We start from the raw sequence: 13735 nt of genomic DNA on the forward strand, positions 1-13735 counted from the left end.
AGTGATTTTCGTTGACAGTTGTAACATTTCCGTGATGGGACATTTTGAAGCATCGGCAAAGTTGCATCAACAGTGAGTTACATTTGATGGCATTTTCATTTTGAACTTGATGAATAAGATGGGAGTATGTTTCCTCCTGTGTCAGTTTTTGATCATTGGTCAATGTTTGGAACTATTTTTGCACAGACTTTCTTGTTTAAGTGGTCAGCTAAAGGCAGTCTTCTTGGACAGTCATTTGTATTAAGACAATGGATTTCCAGTGTTTTGGATGCTGTTACTATCTCCATTTTCAGAGATGTGATGATAGAGGCACTAATGGTTTCCAAAACAAATGCATTCTATCTTGAAACAGCTGACTGCCTGAGAGGACTTCATTCATTAATGAAAGCTTGAAGTCTTACATTTTATTGTACCAGTGCCTTTGACATCTTTTGTATCCATGAAAGGTTCGTGTTTTAGACATTTCCTCATCACAGTATATTTTCATCATGTTATACATTCTGTATAGTTTTTTCCAAGTTTGACACAAATTGAGACTGGTTCTTTCTCTTTTAAAACTTGGAGTTGATTTTTATGATAAATGAAAGAATAAAACGTTATAAATTCTACCAAGTATCAAAAGCTAGAAACACAATTACAGCAGTGAATTATAGAACTGTCTTTCCATGCATTCCACACTTCAGCATTGCTACATAAAAAAATCCAGTGTGGAAATATTTTGAGTTGGACCTCATATGTTATATTTATCCTTTGAACATACTTGCTGTATCTGTGATAGAGACTACTGTCTTACAGCATTTTGGGTCATCCAAGATCTTTTGTGCTTTCCTTTGCTGGTTAAAGTAATACACTGATATGTTGGGATTTTGGACTTTATCCATCGTCCTGGTTTTTAAGATAACAAATAAAAACACGACGTTTCGGAAACTGGATCTGTTTCCGTCCTCAGGTGAAGGAAAACACCTATTCAGTTGGGTCCCTTAGAACTGGACAAGTGATTGAGGCTAGCTCTTTCTAAGGGACCCAACTGAATAGGTGTTTTCCTTCACCTGAGGACGGAAACAGATCCAGTTTCCGAAACGTCGTGTTTTTATTTGTTATCTTAAAAACCAGGACGATGGATAAAGTCCAAAATCCCAACATATCAGTGTATTACTTTAACCAGCAAAGGAAAGNAGAGGCTCATTTCTTTAGATATTTCAAAAAGAAAATGACAGAACCACTTGTCTAAGGCAGTAAGACTGAGAAAACTTAATTGAATTGGGTGTGATAAATGTGTGACTGAAGCCGTTCAGTGTCCCCCATGTTGAGAGTGTTAAGGTTTGACAAAACATGTCATGTGCTAGTTTCTATGTGTACTATATTTAATGACTTGTGCTACATGATAAAACCACTACTCCAAAATTGCTTTAGCCATTGTGCTTTTTTTTTTTTTTTTTTTTTTTTTTTTTTTTTTTTTATCCTTTTTTTTTTTTTTTTTTTTTTTTTTTTCATGGGGTTTGAAATTTNTTTTTTTTTTTTTTTTTTTTTTTTTTATTTTTTATAATATGTTTCTTTTTGTTTAACCCTTTGTTCATGTCATTCATATCATATTGCCAGGTGCTTGGAAATCTTCCCCTCCAGATAACCATTAAATGCAGTTGCTGAAATATTTTACTGCATTCAATAAATATTCCTTTAATTTGATTTGTCTCATTTTGGTCCATCACAATTACAGAGTGGATAATTTTCAGTCCAGTGTGACATACAAGTTTACAACACTTCAGTCTTTTTCACCTTACATGTTCCGATTCAAAAGAATCATCCTCAGAGGCGCACCGCTACTATCAGGAAATACTGTCACATAAGATGTTTTAACCTTATGCACTTAAGCTATGAATAATGCTCACTATATAAATTTTGTTATTATCCCGGTTGGTTTTGGTGTTTGTCCCAGGCATTCACGACGGCGCTTCTTGAAGAGTAGACTTAACGTATGATGCTGTTTCTTTTAGGCGTATTTGCTGGGTATTCTGACTGGGATTTTTCACTGCACGCTATATGATATTCACTTTTCATATATTAGCCTCCCAATGTATTTAAAATTGTATTAACATTTTCTTTTGCATGTAAAAAATTAGTTATTATGTTAAAATATCGTGAGCCGACATTGGGTCATGTTTTCCTCCTGATGGTGGGAGATGTCGTTTATTTCTCTTGATTTTATGTTCTGTAAATATATTAATATGTTAATTTATTTTATTCTATATTATATATTTACAGAACATAAAATCAAGAAAAATAAACGACATCTCCCACCATCAGGAGGAAAACAACATGACCCAATGTCGGCTCACGATATTTTACTCGTAACATAATAACTAATTTTTTACATGCAAAAGAAAATTTTAATGCAATTTTAAATACATTGGGAGGCTAATATATGAAAAGTGAATATCATATAGCGTGCAGTGAAAAATCCCAGTCAGAATACCCAGCAAATACGCCTAAAAGAAACAGCATCATACGTTAAGTCTACTCTTCAAGAAGCGCCGTCGTGAATGCCTGGGACAAACACCAAAACCAACCGGGATAATAACAAAATTTATATAGTGAGCATTATTCATAGCTTAAGTGCATAAGGTTAAAACATCTTATGTGACAGTATTTCCTGATAGTAGCGGTGCGCCTCTGAGGATGATTCTTTTGAATCGAAGCATGTAAGGTGAAAAAGACTGAAGTGTTGTAAACTTGTATGTCACACTGGACTAAAAATTATCCACTCTGTAAAAATTCCTTTCCTGTTCTTAACCCCTCCCCCTGTTAAATTATAATGGGCAAAGGGTGAAGTATTATTTGTTATATCTGTGAAATAAGTTGTATATGTAAGATGTGTTTCAAATAGATTCTTTAAGTATGTGTCTGCAATGTGTTGTATTGAGTATAATCCAAAAGAAGGGACTGGGTATATTGAGGCAAGCACTGCACTGTTGGAACATTGTCTAATATAATGGCTGCTGATACACCTACAAATTAACATAATACAGTGGTCTTCTTAATTTGCACTTTTATCTGGCTTTTATCTTACCTGTGCTGGGGATGGGGGACTTCTAAAAATGAAGTGTACTTTAGTTTTTATCTCATTTGTAACATTTAATGATGATACTGTCAAGATTAACTCTATGGTGTTAGTGCATTAAGTATATACAGACTAGAAAACTTTTTGGGGAGAGAAGTAATGTATTGTGTAAAGCTATTATTTTTTTACTTTGTCCATCATCAGAGCCTATTAAAACCTCTGCATTTTGGAAATTTGTTCTGTTTCCATATTTAGGTGAATAGAATGTTTTACGTGATTGCCAGAATGCTTTAAATATAATTGCTGTATTATACAACATTCTCATTGAATTAGATATGTTAAACAGTATGTGTTTAAATGAAATCCATAGTAAAGTATGTATAGTTGAACACTTTTCTGTTCCATATAGGATTTGAGGTTCTCACAGCACTGGCTATGAATAGGTCTGCCTGCATTTTTCTGATGCTGTTTCTATTCATAATGGTCTGAAACAAGGAGAGGCTTCAATTCCATTGCTTCAAAACTTCAAATATGCTATTATGAAACTCCAAGAAGACCAAGAATAAGTAGTATTTAATGGGATGTCAGCTTCTGGTCTGTAAATAATTTATTAGGCCAAAACATGTACAATGTTTCCCAAATGAGTTTTCCACAGAACCTTTGAAAAATAACTTCTTAAAGGGGAAAACCTACAAGAGAAATGTAAAGTTTGCTTTTTATCCAGTTGTATACTTTGATCCCAAGCAGTTTCATAATATTTCAGTTACTAAAATAACAAATGTGTATTATCAGGGCAACCTTGAAATACAGTGGAAGCACCAGAACTGTTTTTTTTTTAGTTTAACACTAAAAAGTTAATAAAACAAATTGTAATGGACCACCTAAAATTGTATAAAAATAACAAACATCTTAATATGTGTTATTTTGATTTTCTTCCACTTTCTCCCACAAACTTATTATGTTCCATTTAATTTGAACTGTTACCATATTTAGTTTATTTTACAACAATATCCAGAAACTTCTTATCTGGGAAGCAGTGTATACCACAAAGAAAAATGCAGGAGCTCTGTTCAGTGCTAGTGAGGAGACTGTTGTACCTGCTAAACTGGAAGGTGGGTGAGAAACTTAATGTGCCAACAAAGACAGAGATACATTCAAGAACTAATAAGAGCAGTTATTAGGCATGATGATAATACAATTTCCCATTTCTCGAGTGTATCACTGCCTTTACTTGCACAGTAACTGTCTCCCACATTCCAGTTTAGCACGCACATGGAGTGTATGTTCAAAATCATAAATGATGATAGCTAAAGAAAAAAATCCTTAAAAATATTCAGTATACACAAAATTAAGTTACTTGAGAGCAACTAACAAATTAGACTTGCATCATGATGAAATTAAGAGCAGATTAAATTTAGGGAATGCCTATTACCTTCAGTTCAGAATAGTTTGTCTTCCCATCTACCATCTTGGAATGTAAAGATTAAAATATTCAAAATTGCTATATAATTTACCAGTTGTGTTTGTGGGTGTGAAACTTGGTCTCTCATAATAAGAAAACAAAAGTAACTCAAATTTGTTTGAGAACAGGGTGTTGAGAGTATTTGGACCCAACGAGTGAATGAAGTGTCAGGAAGATGGATAAAATTGCATAATGAGAAGCTTCATAATTTATACTCTTCATAAAAAAAATTATTGGGGGGATCATATTATGGAAGATGATATGGAAAGGCATGTGAACATGCATGAGAAAGAAGAAAAATGCATGCAAAATTTTTATCTCAATACCTGAAGGGAAGACACCACTTGGAAGACCTAGGCATAGAGAAATATGTGGGAGAGTGTGGAATGGAATCATCTGATTCAAAACAGACACACGACAGTAAGGAGGCAGTAACGAATCTGTGGGTTCCATAAAAGGCAATGAATTTCTTGAATGGCTGAGTGACTTAGCTTCTTAAGAGGGGTTCTGCTCCAGATAGTTGGTTCATTGCATGGTATGTGTTCCAGTTGATAAAATTTCTGTTCATAGCTACAGACATGGGCATTGTACATCCCAGAATAAATCCTCAGAATGTGCAGAATCAAACATTTGTTCCTCCATCACCCAAGGAGCCATTGTGGCAGTTATATTCTGGAACATTACCAGAGACAGGCATGCATTCATGGACTGCATCATAACCATGGGCACTGTCATGTGAACCAGAACTAAAGTGACAGTCAGATGAATGGCACCACCTGCACTACCTTCATATAAAGAAACTTTGTCAATAATCAAGTACCATCAGGGATGTACTGATTCAAGAGTCATACTATGCCATGCACTTCCACAAAACCAGAATGTCAGCACATTTTCTAGAGCACCATCTGCATTTACAATTTCACATATTCTGCAGCCCCACAAGACTGAACTGTTAACAGAGCACCATCATGAATTCCTGGAGCATCATCTGCATCTGGCATTACAGCATGGATCCACTGTTCCATTGACTGTATTGCAAGACAAAGAAAGCACAATCATGTGGCTGCCTATATCAGAGTACTTCCAATATAGTTACTGTAGGAAACACTTGAGCACCCACTATGTTCCCCACATATGAGACCTTGTGACTTCAGTCTCCTCCCAGTGACAGAGGAACCTCTTCAGAAGAAGCAGAGAGAATATATCAAACAATGAGTAGGATGATCCCTAACATGGAGGTGAGTCTGATGATACAAATATTATCTTTCACATGTGTGAGAACACAGTTAACACTTTGCGGACTGGTGGCATATTTTTATGCCCAGCGCTTTTAAACATGGTGGACTGGTGGCATATTATTATGATTTTAGGACATGTTATGTTGAAACACACTATACCTTGCACTGGCGCCAGACAGACGCATGACTGGTGCGTGATAGACCTCTTGAATATTTGCTTCGTAGTTGGTAACATGACCCTGCTGTTTATGACCCAACTGTTTTCCGTTCCCACTCCAAAAGAAAATGCCTTTGTTCATCTTCCAGCTGCATGCATCAGGCAGGAAGTTACTAGTGCAAAATGGATCAAGGTCGGAAGAGGTTGAGGTCCAAGCGTTTTCTCAGAGAACAAGAAATATCTGACTTGTTCTCCGATGAGCTATCTGACATCCCTTCTGAGTCTGCTAGTGATAACAACTCACAATCTGATAGAGCATGTGGCAGGGGTGAACAAAAAATTGTGGCCACAGACAGTGACAGTGACAGTAGCTCCGACGAAAGTGCGGGTAGCAACATTGCAGGGACAGCCACATGGGGAAAAAGTAGACAAAACGCCTGCTTGGGACAGTTTACTGGAAATCCAGGGGTGAAGCAAATTCCATCAGACCCAACGCAAGTGTCTGAAGTAGCGGAACTGGTTTTTGGAGATAGTTTCTTTGACATGCTATGTCAGGAAACTAACAGATACTGTCTCCAACACCATCAACATTATGACAGAAGTTATAAGGCGTTGAAGTGGGTGGATGTCACTTCAGCAGAAATGAGAAAACTTTTTGCAGTAATCTTTCTAATGGGCCATACAAGGAGGGATAATCTGAAAGAGTATTGGTCAACAGATCCATTTTTAGAAATTCTAATTTTCGGCAAACTAATGAGCCGTAAGAGATTTGAGCAGATTTGGTGGTGTTTGCATTTCAATGATAATGAACTGCAACCATAATCAACAAGCAGGCTTTTCAAAATTCAGGCCTTATTGAACTTTTTTGATCAGAAATTTCAGACAGTTTATAAGCCAAACCAACAACTGTCTTTGGACAAACCTGTGATTCCTTGGAGGGGAAGGCTTCGTATGCAAACATAGAATCCTGGGAAACTTGCAAACTATGGCTTACTTTTTCGTGTATTTACTGAAAGCACTTCAGGTTATATTGGAAATTTATAAATTTATTCTGGTGAAGGAAAGAAATTACAAGAAACTATCCTTTCCATTTTGGAACCCTGCCTTGATCAAAATTACCATGTCTATCAAGACAATTATTATAACAGTGTGGCAACTTCAGAACACCTACTTTTGAGAAAATTACGTGTCTGTGGAACAGTTAGGGTGAACAGGAGCCTTCCTCCAGATCTGAAAGAGGAATCTAAATCCCTGAAACGTGGTGAAACCACATTCAGGAGGAAGGGGGATATTCTTCTTCAGTCCTGGAGGGATACTCGTGTTGTGAATATGATTTCCACAATTCACAATTCGAGCATGGTTGATGTTCAAAGGAGACATGGACAGGTAAAGAAGCCTGTTTGTATTTCCGAGTATAATATGTTCATGAAGGGAGTTGATAGACCAAACAGTACTTGACCTATTATTCTCTTCCTCGGAAAACAGTAAAGTAGACAAAGAAAGTTGCCTTGTGGCTTATAAATTGTGCCATTTTCAATTCATTTTTGGTTTTCAAAAATCTAAACCCTCATTCAAAATTGAAATACAAGGCATTTCTGCTGAATGTGGCAAAAGCCTGGGCTACAGACCAGACGGTGGCGGCAGACACAGACTTAGTGCGACCAGGTCCATCAACTCCCACCCCACGCAGGCCTCATGTGGACCCCCATGAGCGACTCTCGGGTGATATGCAGAAACATACCCTAGTGAAAATTGTGAAGAGTGAACATGCCAAGGGGAAGCAGCCTTCTAGGCGATGCCATGTTTGCGCAGTACACAACAAAAGGAGTATGACTGTCTACATGTGCAAGTTCTGTGTAATGCCACTTCACAAAGGGGAATGTATCCAGAATATCACACTCTCAAGCACTTCTTGGAGCACTGGTAAGTGTTCTGCAAAAATTTTAGTGATTAATTAGGAGATATTATATTAATTTTTAAAGTGAACAGTGCACAAGTTAGGGTAGTAGGTTTAAAAATGCCGGTCCCCAGGGTGATTTAAATATTTAAATCGCCGGTCTGCGAAGTGTTAACTGCATGTTTGAGAACTGTATTGACAGGGCTGTAATTCTCTTATATTCCAATAAAAAATTATGTACAACCTTTGTTGTTTCTTTCCAACCATCATTTATAAATTGTGATATGAAAGAATACACATTCTTAATTTATATATACAAGTAGAATGGATACATGTTAGATTATACCACGTATTGATGTACATAGAGAATTTTTCTTGTAACAAATGCAGTAAATGGCAACAGCATAAATGCAATTTTAGTATCACAAATTTCCAGTGATGTTCCTCTTCCTTACTGAATAACAAAATAGCATTATATATTATATTTTCAATATCTTGTGCACCGTCTTACATTGGAGTTTGGTTACGAAGTCTGCATATGGAGTTTCTTCACCAAATCTGCATATAGGTTTCCCCCTGGCTGCATACTTTTCTTCTTGAGATATTCCAAAGTTCGGGCCTTCTCCACGCACAGAACAAGAGAGAGGAATGAAATTAAAATGGTTATGCATGAATACTCTGTAAACATCTGAAAGCATGGTTTGTTTACCCAATGTGTGGATTATATACCCGTATTTGATTTTAATTTCTCATAGCATGATTTTCCTGTCTTCATTGAATAACAGTTTGCTTTCATCATCAGCTCTAGAGACAAGCGAATTACATGTCTGTGGTTTTCCTTTTACCTCATGAAATTAATTTTTTGTGGCTGAAATGACTGTCCTTCTGACAGAAGAGATGCTTATTATATGTGAAGATTGTACTAGTATGAATATCCTATTTGTTAAGAAAACACCTAATTTTTTAATAAATAAATATGATATTGTACTTTGTATACTATGGTAACAAAGTTGAGCAGCCTCCGTAGTCTAGAGGTAACGTTCCCACCTCATAACTCAAGGTATGCGGGTTCAAACCCGGCAGAGGTTGTGGAATTTTTAAGGGTGGAAAAATTCAGGGAACAAGTCCTCCGGGAGGGACTTTAAGCCGTGAGTCCCATGTCGTAGATTTACAGAACATGAAAGACCCTCATGTCTCTAGGAGACCTCTGAGCAAAATTATTAGGTAAAAACTTTCCCGCCCAAGTAGTTTCCAATGCCTCTGGTAGATGGGGNAAGACCGGCTCTACCGGCTGAGAAGTATCTATAATGCTTCCCCCATCTACTGGAGGTATTAGTGACTGCTGTTGGGCGGAAAATGTCCGCAATTTTGCTCGGTGACCTCCTTTGGAGGTATGAGGTTCTTTTACGTGCCGTAAAGCTACGACACGGGACCCATGGCTTAAAGTCCATCCCGGAGGACTTGTTCCCTGAATTTTTCTGCCCTTAAAAATTTGACGACCTCCACCGGGTATTTGAACCTGCGTACTACAAGTCATGAGGTGGGAACGTTACCTCTAGACTACGGAGGCCGCTATAACTGGTCTAAGTGCATGGGGAAACCCACCCCCTCCAATAATAATAATAATAATAATGGTGGTGGTAACAAAGTTGGGAACTGTGGAATTGAAAATGAAAACTTATTTGTTTTTAAAATTTGTTCTTGAATCAAACTGAACAAGTAGTTGTTTCATTTAACATAAGTGAACAGTAAAGTTCATCAGGTGGAACAAATTAAATATGAGAATATAATTTACTTCACATATATTTACTCTGCATTTATTTGCACAGCATGCTCTTTGTGGCATGGATATTATACGTGTTATTTGTGCAGGGATGTTGATGTGTTTATGATCAGTTTTGTTATCTTTGCCTGTAGGTCCTTCCTCACTGCCAGACTAGTTGAGTTGTTAATTGGTCTGTGTATGTAGATATTTTAAACAGGCGATGACCATAAGGAAAACATTGGGATGTTAGTTAATTTTAATTAAGGGCAATTTATTTTAATCTGGAACTATCCAGTTCACATGTGATACAAAAGTTTGACATACAGTGCAACAATTTTAGCTGAAACATGTAGTGAGGAAGAAGGGCGACTAGACAATAAGTTGCATTTAAAAAGGAAACATGTATGAAGTAAATTATATATTAATGCAACAGGATGCTTAAATATAATATTAAACTTGTTGCACTTAATGGACCACAACTCATTCATGTATTAAGGAATGTAACAGCTCAAGGTGTCTTCCTGTAAAGATATTTCATTTGAAATTCACGCTACATATTTCCAGCACACACTGAAAAGTGTGTTTTTTCAAAGTTGGAAAAAAATACAGGTTGATTAAACACACTGGAAAAGGCCAGTATGGAAATACTCACTGATAGTTTTGGATCTATATGACCATGTCTGTGGGCCAGATTCCACAAATTTATAGCTAATGTTGTCATGGAAGGTTCTTTAAGATCGCCTCGGATAACTACTCTTGCGAACAGATCCATGGCTAATGAAGCCTGCAACATAAGACCATGTAGACTTTAACTGTGTTTGTAAATTAAAACATTGAACAGTTTAATTACAGTCAGAGCAGTGGAAAATGGCACATAGCATTCAGACTAGAGGCCGTGCCATAGCTCAAGCAGTTAGTTGCTAGCTTCCCACCGCGGCGGCCTGGGTTGGTACCTGGGTCAGGTCAAGTGGAATTTGTGGTGGACAAAGTGGCTCTCCGAGTACTTTGGTTTCCCCTGCCAATCTTCATTCCACCATCATAATCACCTGGGGCAGGTTACGATAAGCCAAACAGTGGCCAACGTTCTGAGTGGACCCAGCTGGTCTCCACCCCTCAGTATGCGAATAGCATTCAGACTGCTACATTGAAAATATGAAATCATTCCACTTGGGACTTCCTGTTCTATGCGATGATGTTCTTCAAGAACACTTACGTTATAAGCTACATGAATAATCAGTCAATTTGAATTAGTCTGTGCTAATGTTACTGGTTCTCTAGGTTGGGGGTTGGACATGGGACTAAAGCCAACGCCAGAAAAATGTACTGTTATGAAAGAATGGAGGAGGCCAAGACCCACACAGGGTCATAGGACCAGTAAAGAAGGAGGAGGAGGTTACGTATTTTTAACAATCCTATACTTTCAAAGGAAAGATACTGTCACGTGTCCAGGTTTCCATGACACTGTGGATTCTTAGTTTTGATTGTTGGGTTTATTGGACTTTACTAACACATTTACACTTGGTTACAGTAATTCACACATTCAACTATTTCTGGATACCGAATCCCTCACTGTTGTCTGCGTCTTGCACCTTGGGTCTTCTGGACTCTCCTCTTACTTCTGTTCTGTGCCTTCAATTCTGAACTCTTAGTTGCAATTATAACTCTGTACTCTGCTCTGCTCCCCTTTATTCCTTTAGGCAGATGGGATACGAATCTCCTCCTTGAAGAGTTCAGTTTTGTCATATCTGTGGTCACAGTTGGTTTAGAATGTCATTACCATGGATGTGTCTCCAATAGCTCCATCAGAACCCTGGGTAACAGTGTATTTCATGTTACCATGGGAACATGCCCCTTGAAGGTCCACCCAGCAGATGTGCAAGTTGTGGCTTTCGGGCCACTCGTCACAGTATGTGTTGTCACGTGACGTGTTTGTCACCCAGACAATGATGCACGAATGTGACTTTGAGCCATTGTCTAGCAATGGATGCCTGCCCTGACTCAGATATTCCAGCTTTTGGCAGCATGCCACAATATCACTGCTTCGTTCATTCCCATCTGAAACACTGTCTACCTGGTTCTTTCTAGACTTTACTAAAATTACATTTTTTTCTGTTGCTAGTGGGGTGGGACTAAGTCCCTTGTACTGCGGCCACGTCTGGCCTATTGTACCAGCCCCAGATGATAGGTGAGGGTGATTGTGGAGCAATTGCTGGAATGAAGATTGGCAGGAGAAAACCTGCCCCAGTGCCACTTTGTCCACCACAAATCCCACTTGACCAAACCCAGGCCACCACAGTGGGAAGCCAGCAACTAACCGCTTGAGCTATGGCGCGGCCTAAAAAAAATTTCATGTTAGAAGGGGCATGTCATTTTTAATTTTACTATGTTCTCCTATATTAGGGGAAGCATATGGTTGATGTTAGATTCATAGTATTGTAAAAGATTGAATAGTGTCTTGCCAGGCAACAGATCTGTAAACACTGTCAACGTTCAACAATGGAAGATGTGTCTCAGTGGACAAATGTTATTGCTTGCTGCTAGGCAACAGCATACCAGTGAAGACAATGGCTAGGAATCACATGGCTTGTTCTCTGTGTGGTCTGCCTTATGCAAGAATAGAACTGTGTTTTCTGTTTGTGGTCTGTGCAGGATGCTTATAAGAGAAGTGAATTCAGATGCCAGTTCAGTGCAGGGCAGTTACGAGTGAATAACAATGACAGAAGCATGCGAACAAGCAAGCAAGGGGAGAGGGAATTGGAACTAGTAATACAGAAGAGTACAAGAGGTCCACTAGTGAAGACTTTACACGTGATTTGAAGACTTTATGTGTGCTATAGTGCAGTGGTATCAGGAGTGTGTAATTTAGAGAGTTTCTGTGTTATAAATCCGTGAAGACTAGTGGAGATAGACTGAAGAGATTAGTGTGGAGTTATTGTAAATTGTGTTATAATTAATTGTAGTGTTGCGTATCGGGCGTATATCGCGACAAATAAATTCTCGATGTATTCGATGTAGCGAATTTTATTTCACATTCGCACTTACAATCACCCAAATTACAGATTTACGATTACTGCTATCTGCAGTATCACAATTAGTACACTCCAAATGCCACAATACAACTGACAGGTTGCTGGCTAGCTCGGCACTAACTCGGAGGTAGCTCGAGGACTCACTGACTGACTCAGTACAACTCGGTACAACTGAAGTCACCGACTGCTACAGTAGAACTCGCTGGTAGCCACACTAGAACTGGCTGTGAATAGCCTTCACTTCTCCCTATGTAGCCTCGATCGGACAATACGGGAAAACGGCCACGTAATAGGCACCCTTTGCCTGGCGCTCTGTTGCTATGTAACGCTAGCGGAGGTCACCGCTGTTACTATCGTAACGTCGCCGCTGTTGATTCGCGTTGCCTAGCGACCGCGATATCCCTCGGTGACGTCACCGCGGAGGGGAGTGGCGGGGCGGGAACTCGCCTATTACCGTAAGAACGCGAGCGTTACGTCACCGCCACGCACCGCTGGGGAGGTAGGGGTCAACATGTCACAGTAGGTTATTGATAAATCCAATTACCCATCCGAACCCGCGTCTTAGTGACCCAAACACGTGACAGTATTGATTACAGAGACAGAATATGGACATATACCTATAGGGATTTAGGTAGCCTCTGGGTTTATGAGAAGGGGAGTTACTTAAATGGCCAGGACAGAGAGAATATGAAATACGGGTGAGTGGAATGGAACAAGTTCTTTACGAGAAATATGCCAAGAATCATAATTAATGTGGTTTGACTGTCATGCAAATAAAGAAAGAATATTATGACATGGTGCCTGAAAGTCAGAATATTGGAACAAGAGGAGACACCTATTGCTAGGCAACTACTTCGTAACCAGGTTCCTGCAGAAATGAACATGCACACAATAGAAGAACCCATTTCTAAGCAATGGATCACTAAACACACAATAACGGGGGTATTGTTGGAAATTATGTTTTCTATTTCGTCTGTGCAATGTGGTTATAAAGAAGAGTTCTGGAGTTCCAGGTGAGCAGCTAGTCAAGAACTGGGCTCTACCAGGGGAGGCTCAGAAGATAGCGTTATGAGTACAGGTGTGGAGTGTTAACTAGCAGGCAACAGCATGACCAGGAAGCTGAGGAATC

The 13735-nt window shown here is 38.7% G+C and overlaps 1 protein-coding gene across 3 annotated transcripts in view; it reads right to left on the bottom strand.

Annotated features, from left to right (window-relative positions):
* Positions 1-7772: 7772 nt before the first annotated feature.
* LOC111865416 (VPS35 endosomal protein sorting factor-like) overlaps positions 7773-13735 on the bottom strand; it is a 32742-nt gene continuing 26779 nt past the window's right edge. Inside the window, exons 17-18 of one of the 3 annotated variants that reach the window (XM_023853428.2) lie at positions 10230-10361; positions 7773-8434 (exon numbers count right to left, since the gene is read on the bottom strand). In XM_023853428.2, the coding sequence (XP_023709196.1) occupies positions 8336-8434; positions 10230-10361 (231 nt within the window). In that variant the 3' untranslated portion in view covers positions 7773-8335. Of the gene's footprint in view, positions 8444-10229; positions 10362-13735 lie in introns of all 3 variants that reach the window. The other 2 variants (XM_023853427.2, XM_023853429.2) reach the window with 2 other exon arrangements.

Source organism: Cryptotermes secundus, unplaced genomic scaffold, assembly GCF_002891405.2.
Source record: "Cryptotermes secundus unplaced genomic scaffold, Csec_1.0 scaffold343, whole genome shotgun sequence".
Lineage (NCBI taxonomy): Eukaryota > Metazoa > Arthropoda > Insecta > Blattodea > Kalotermitidae > Cryptotermes > Cryptotermes secundus.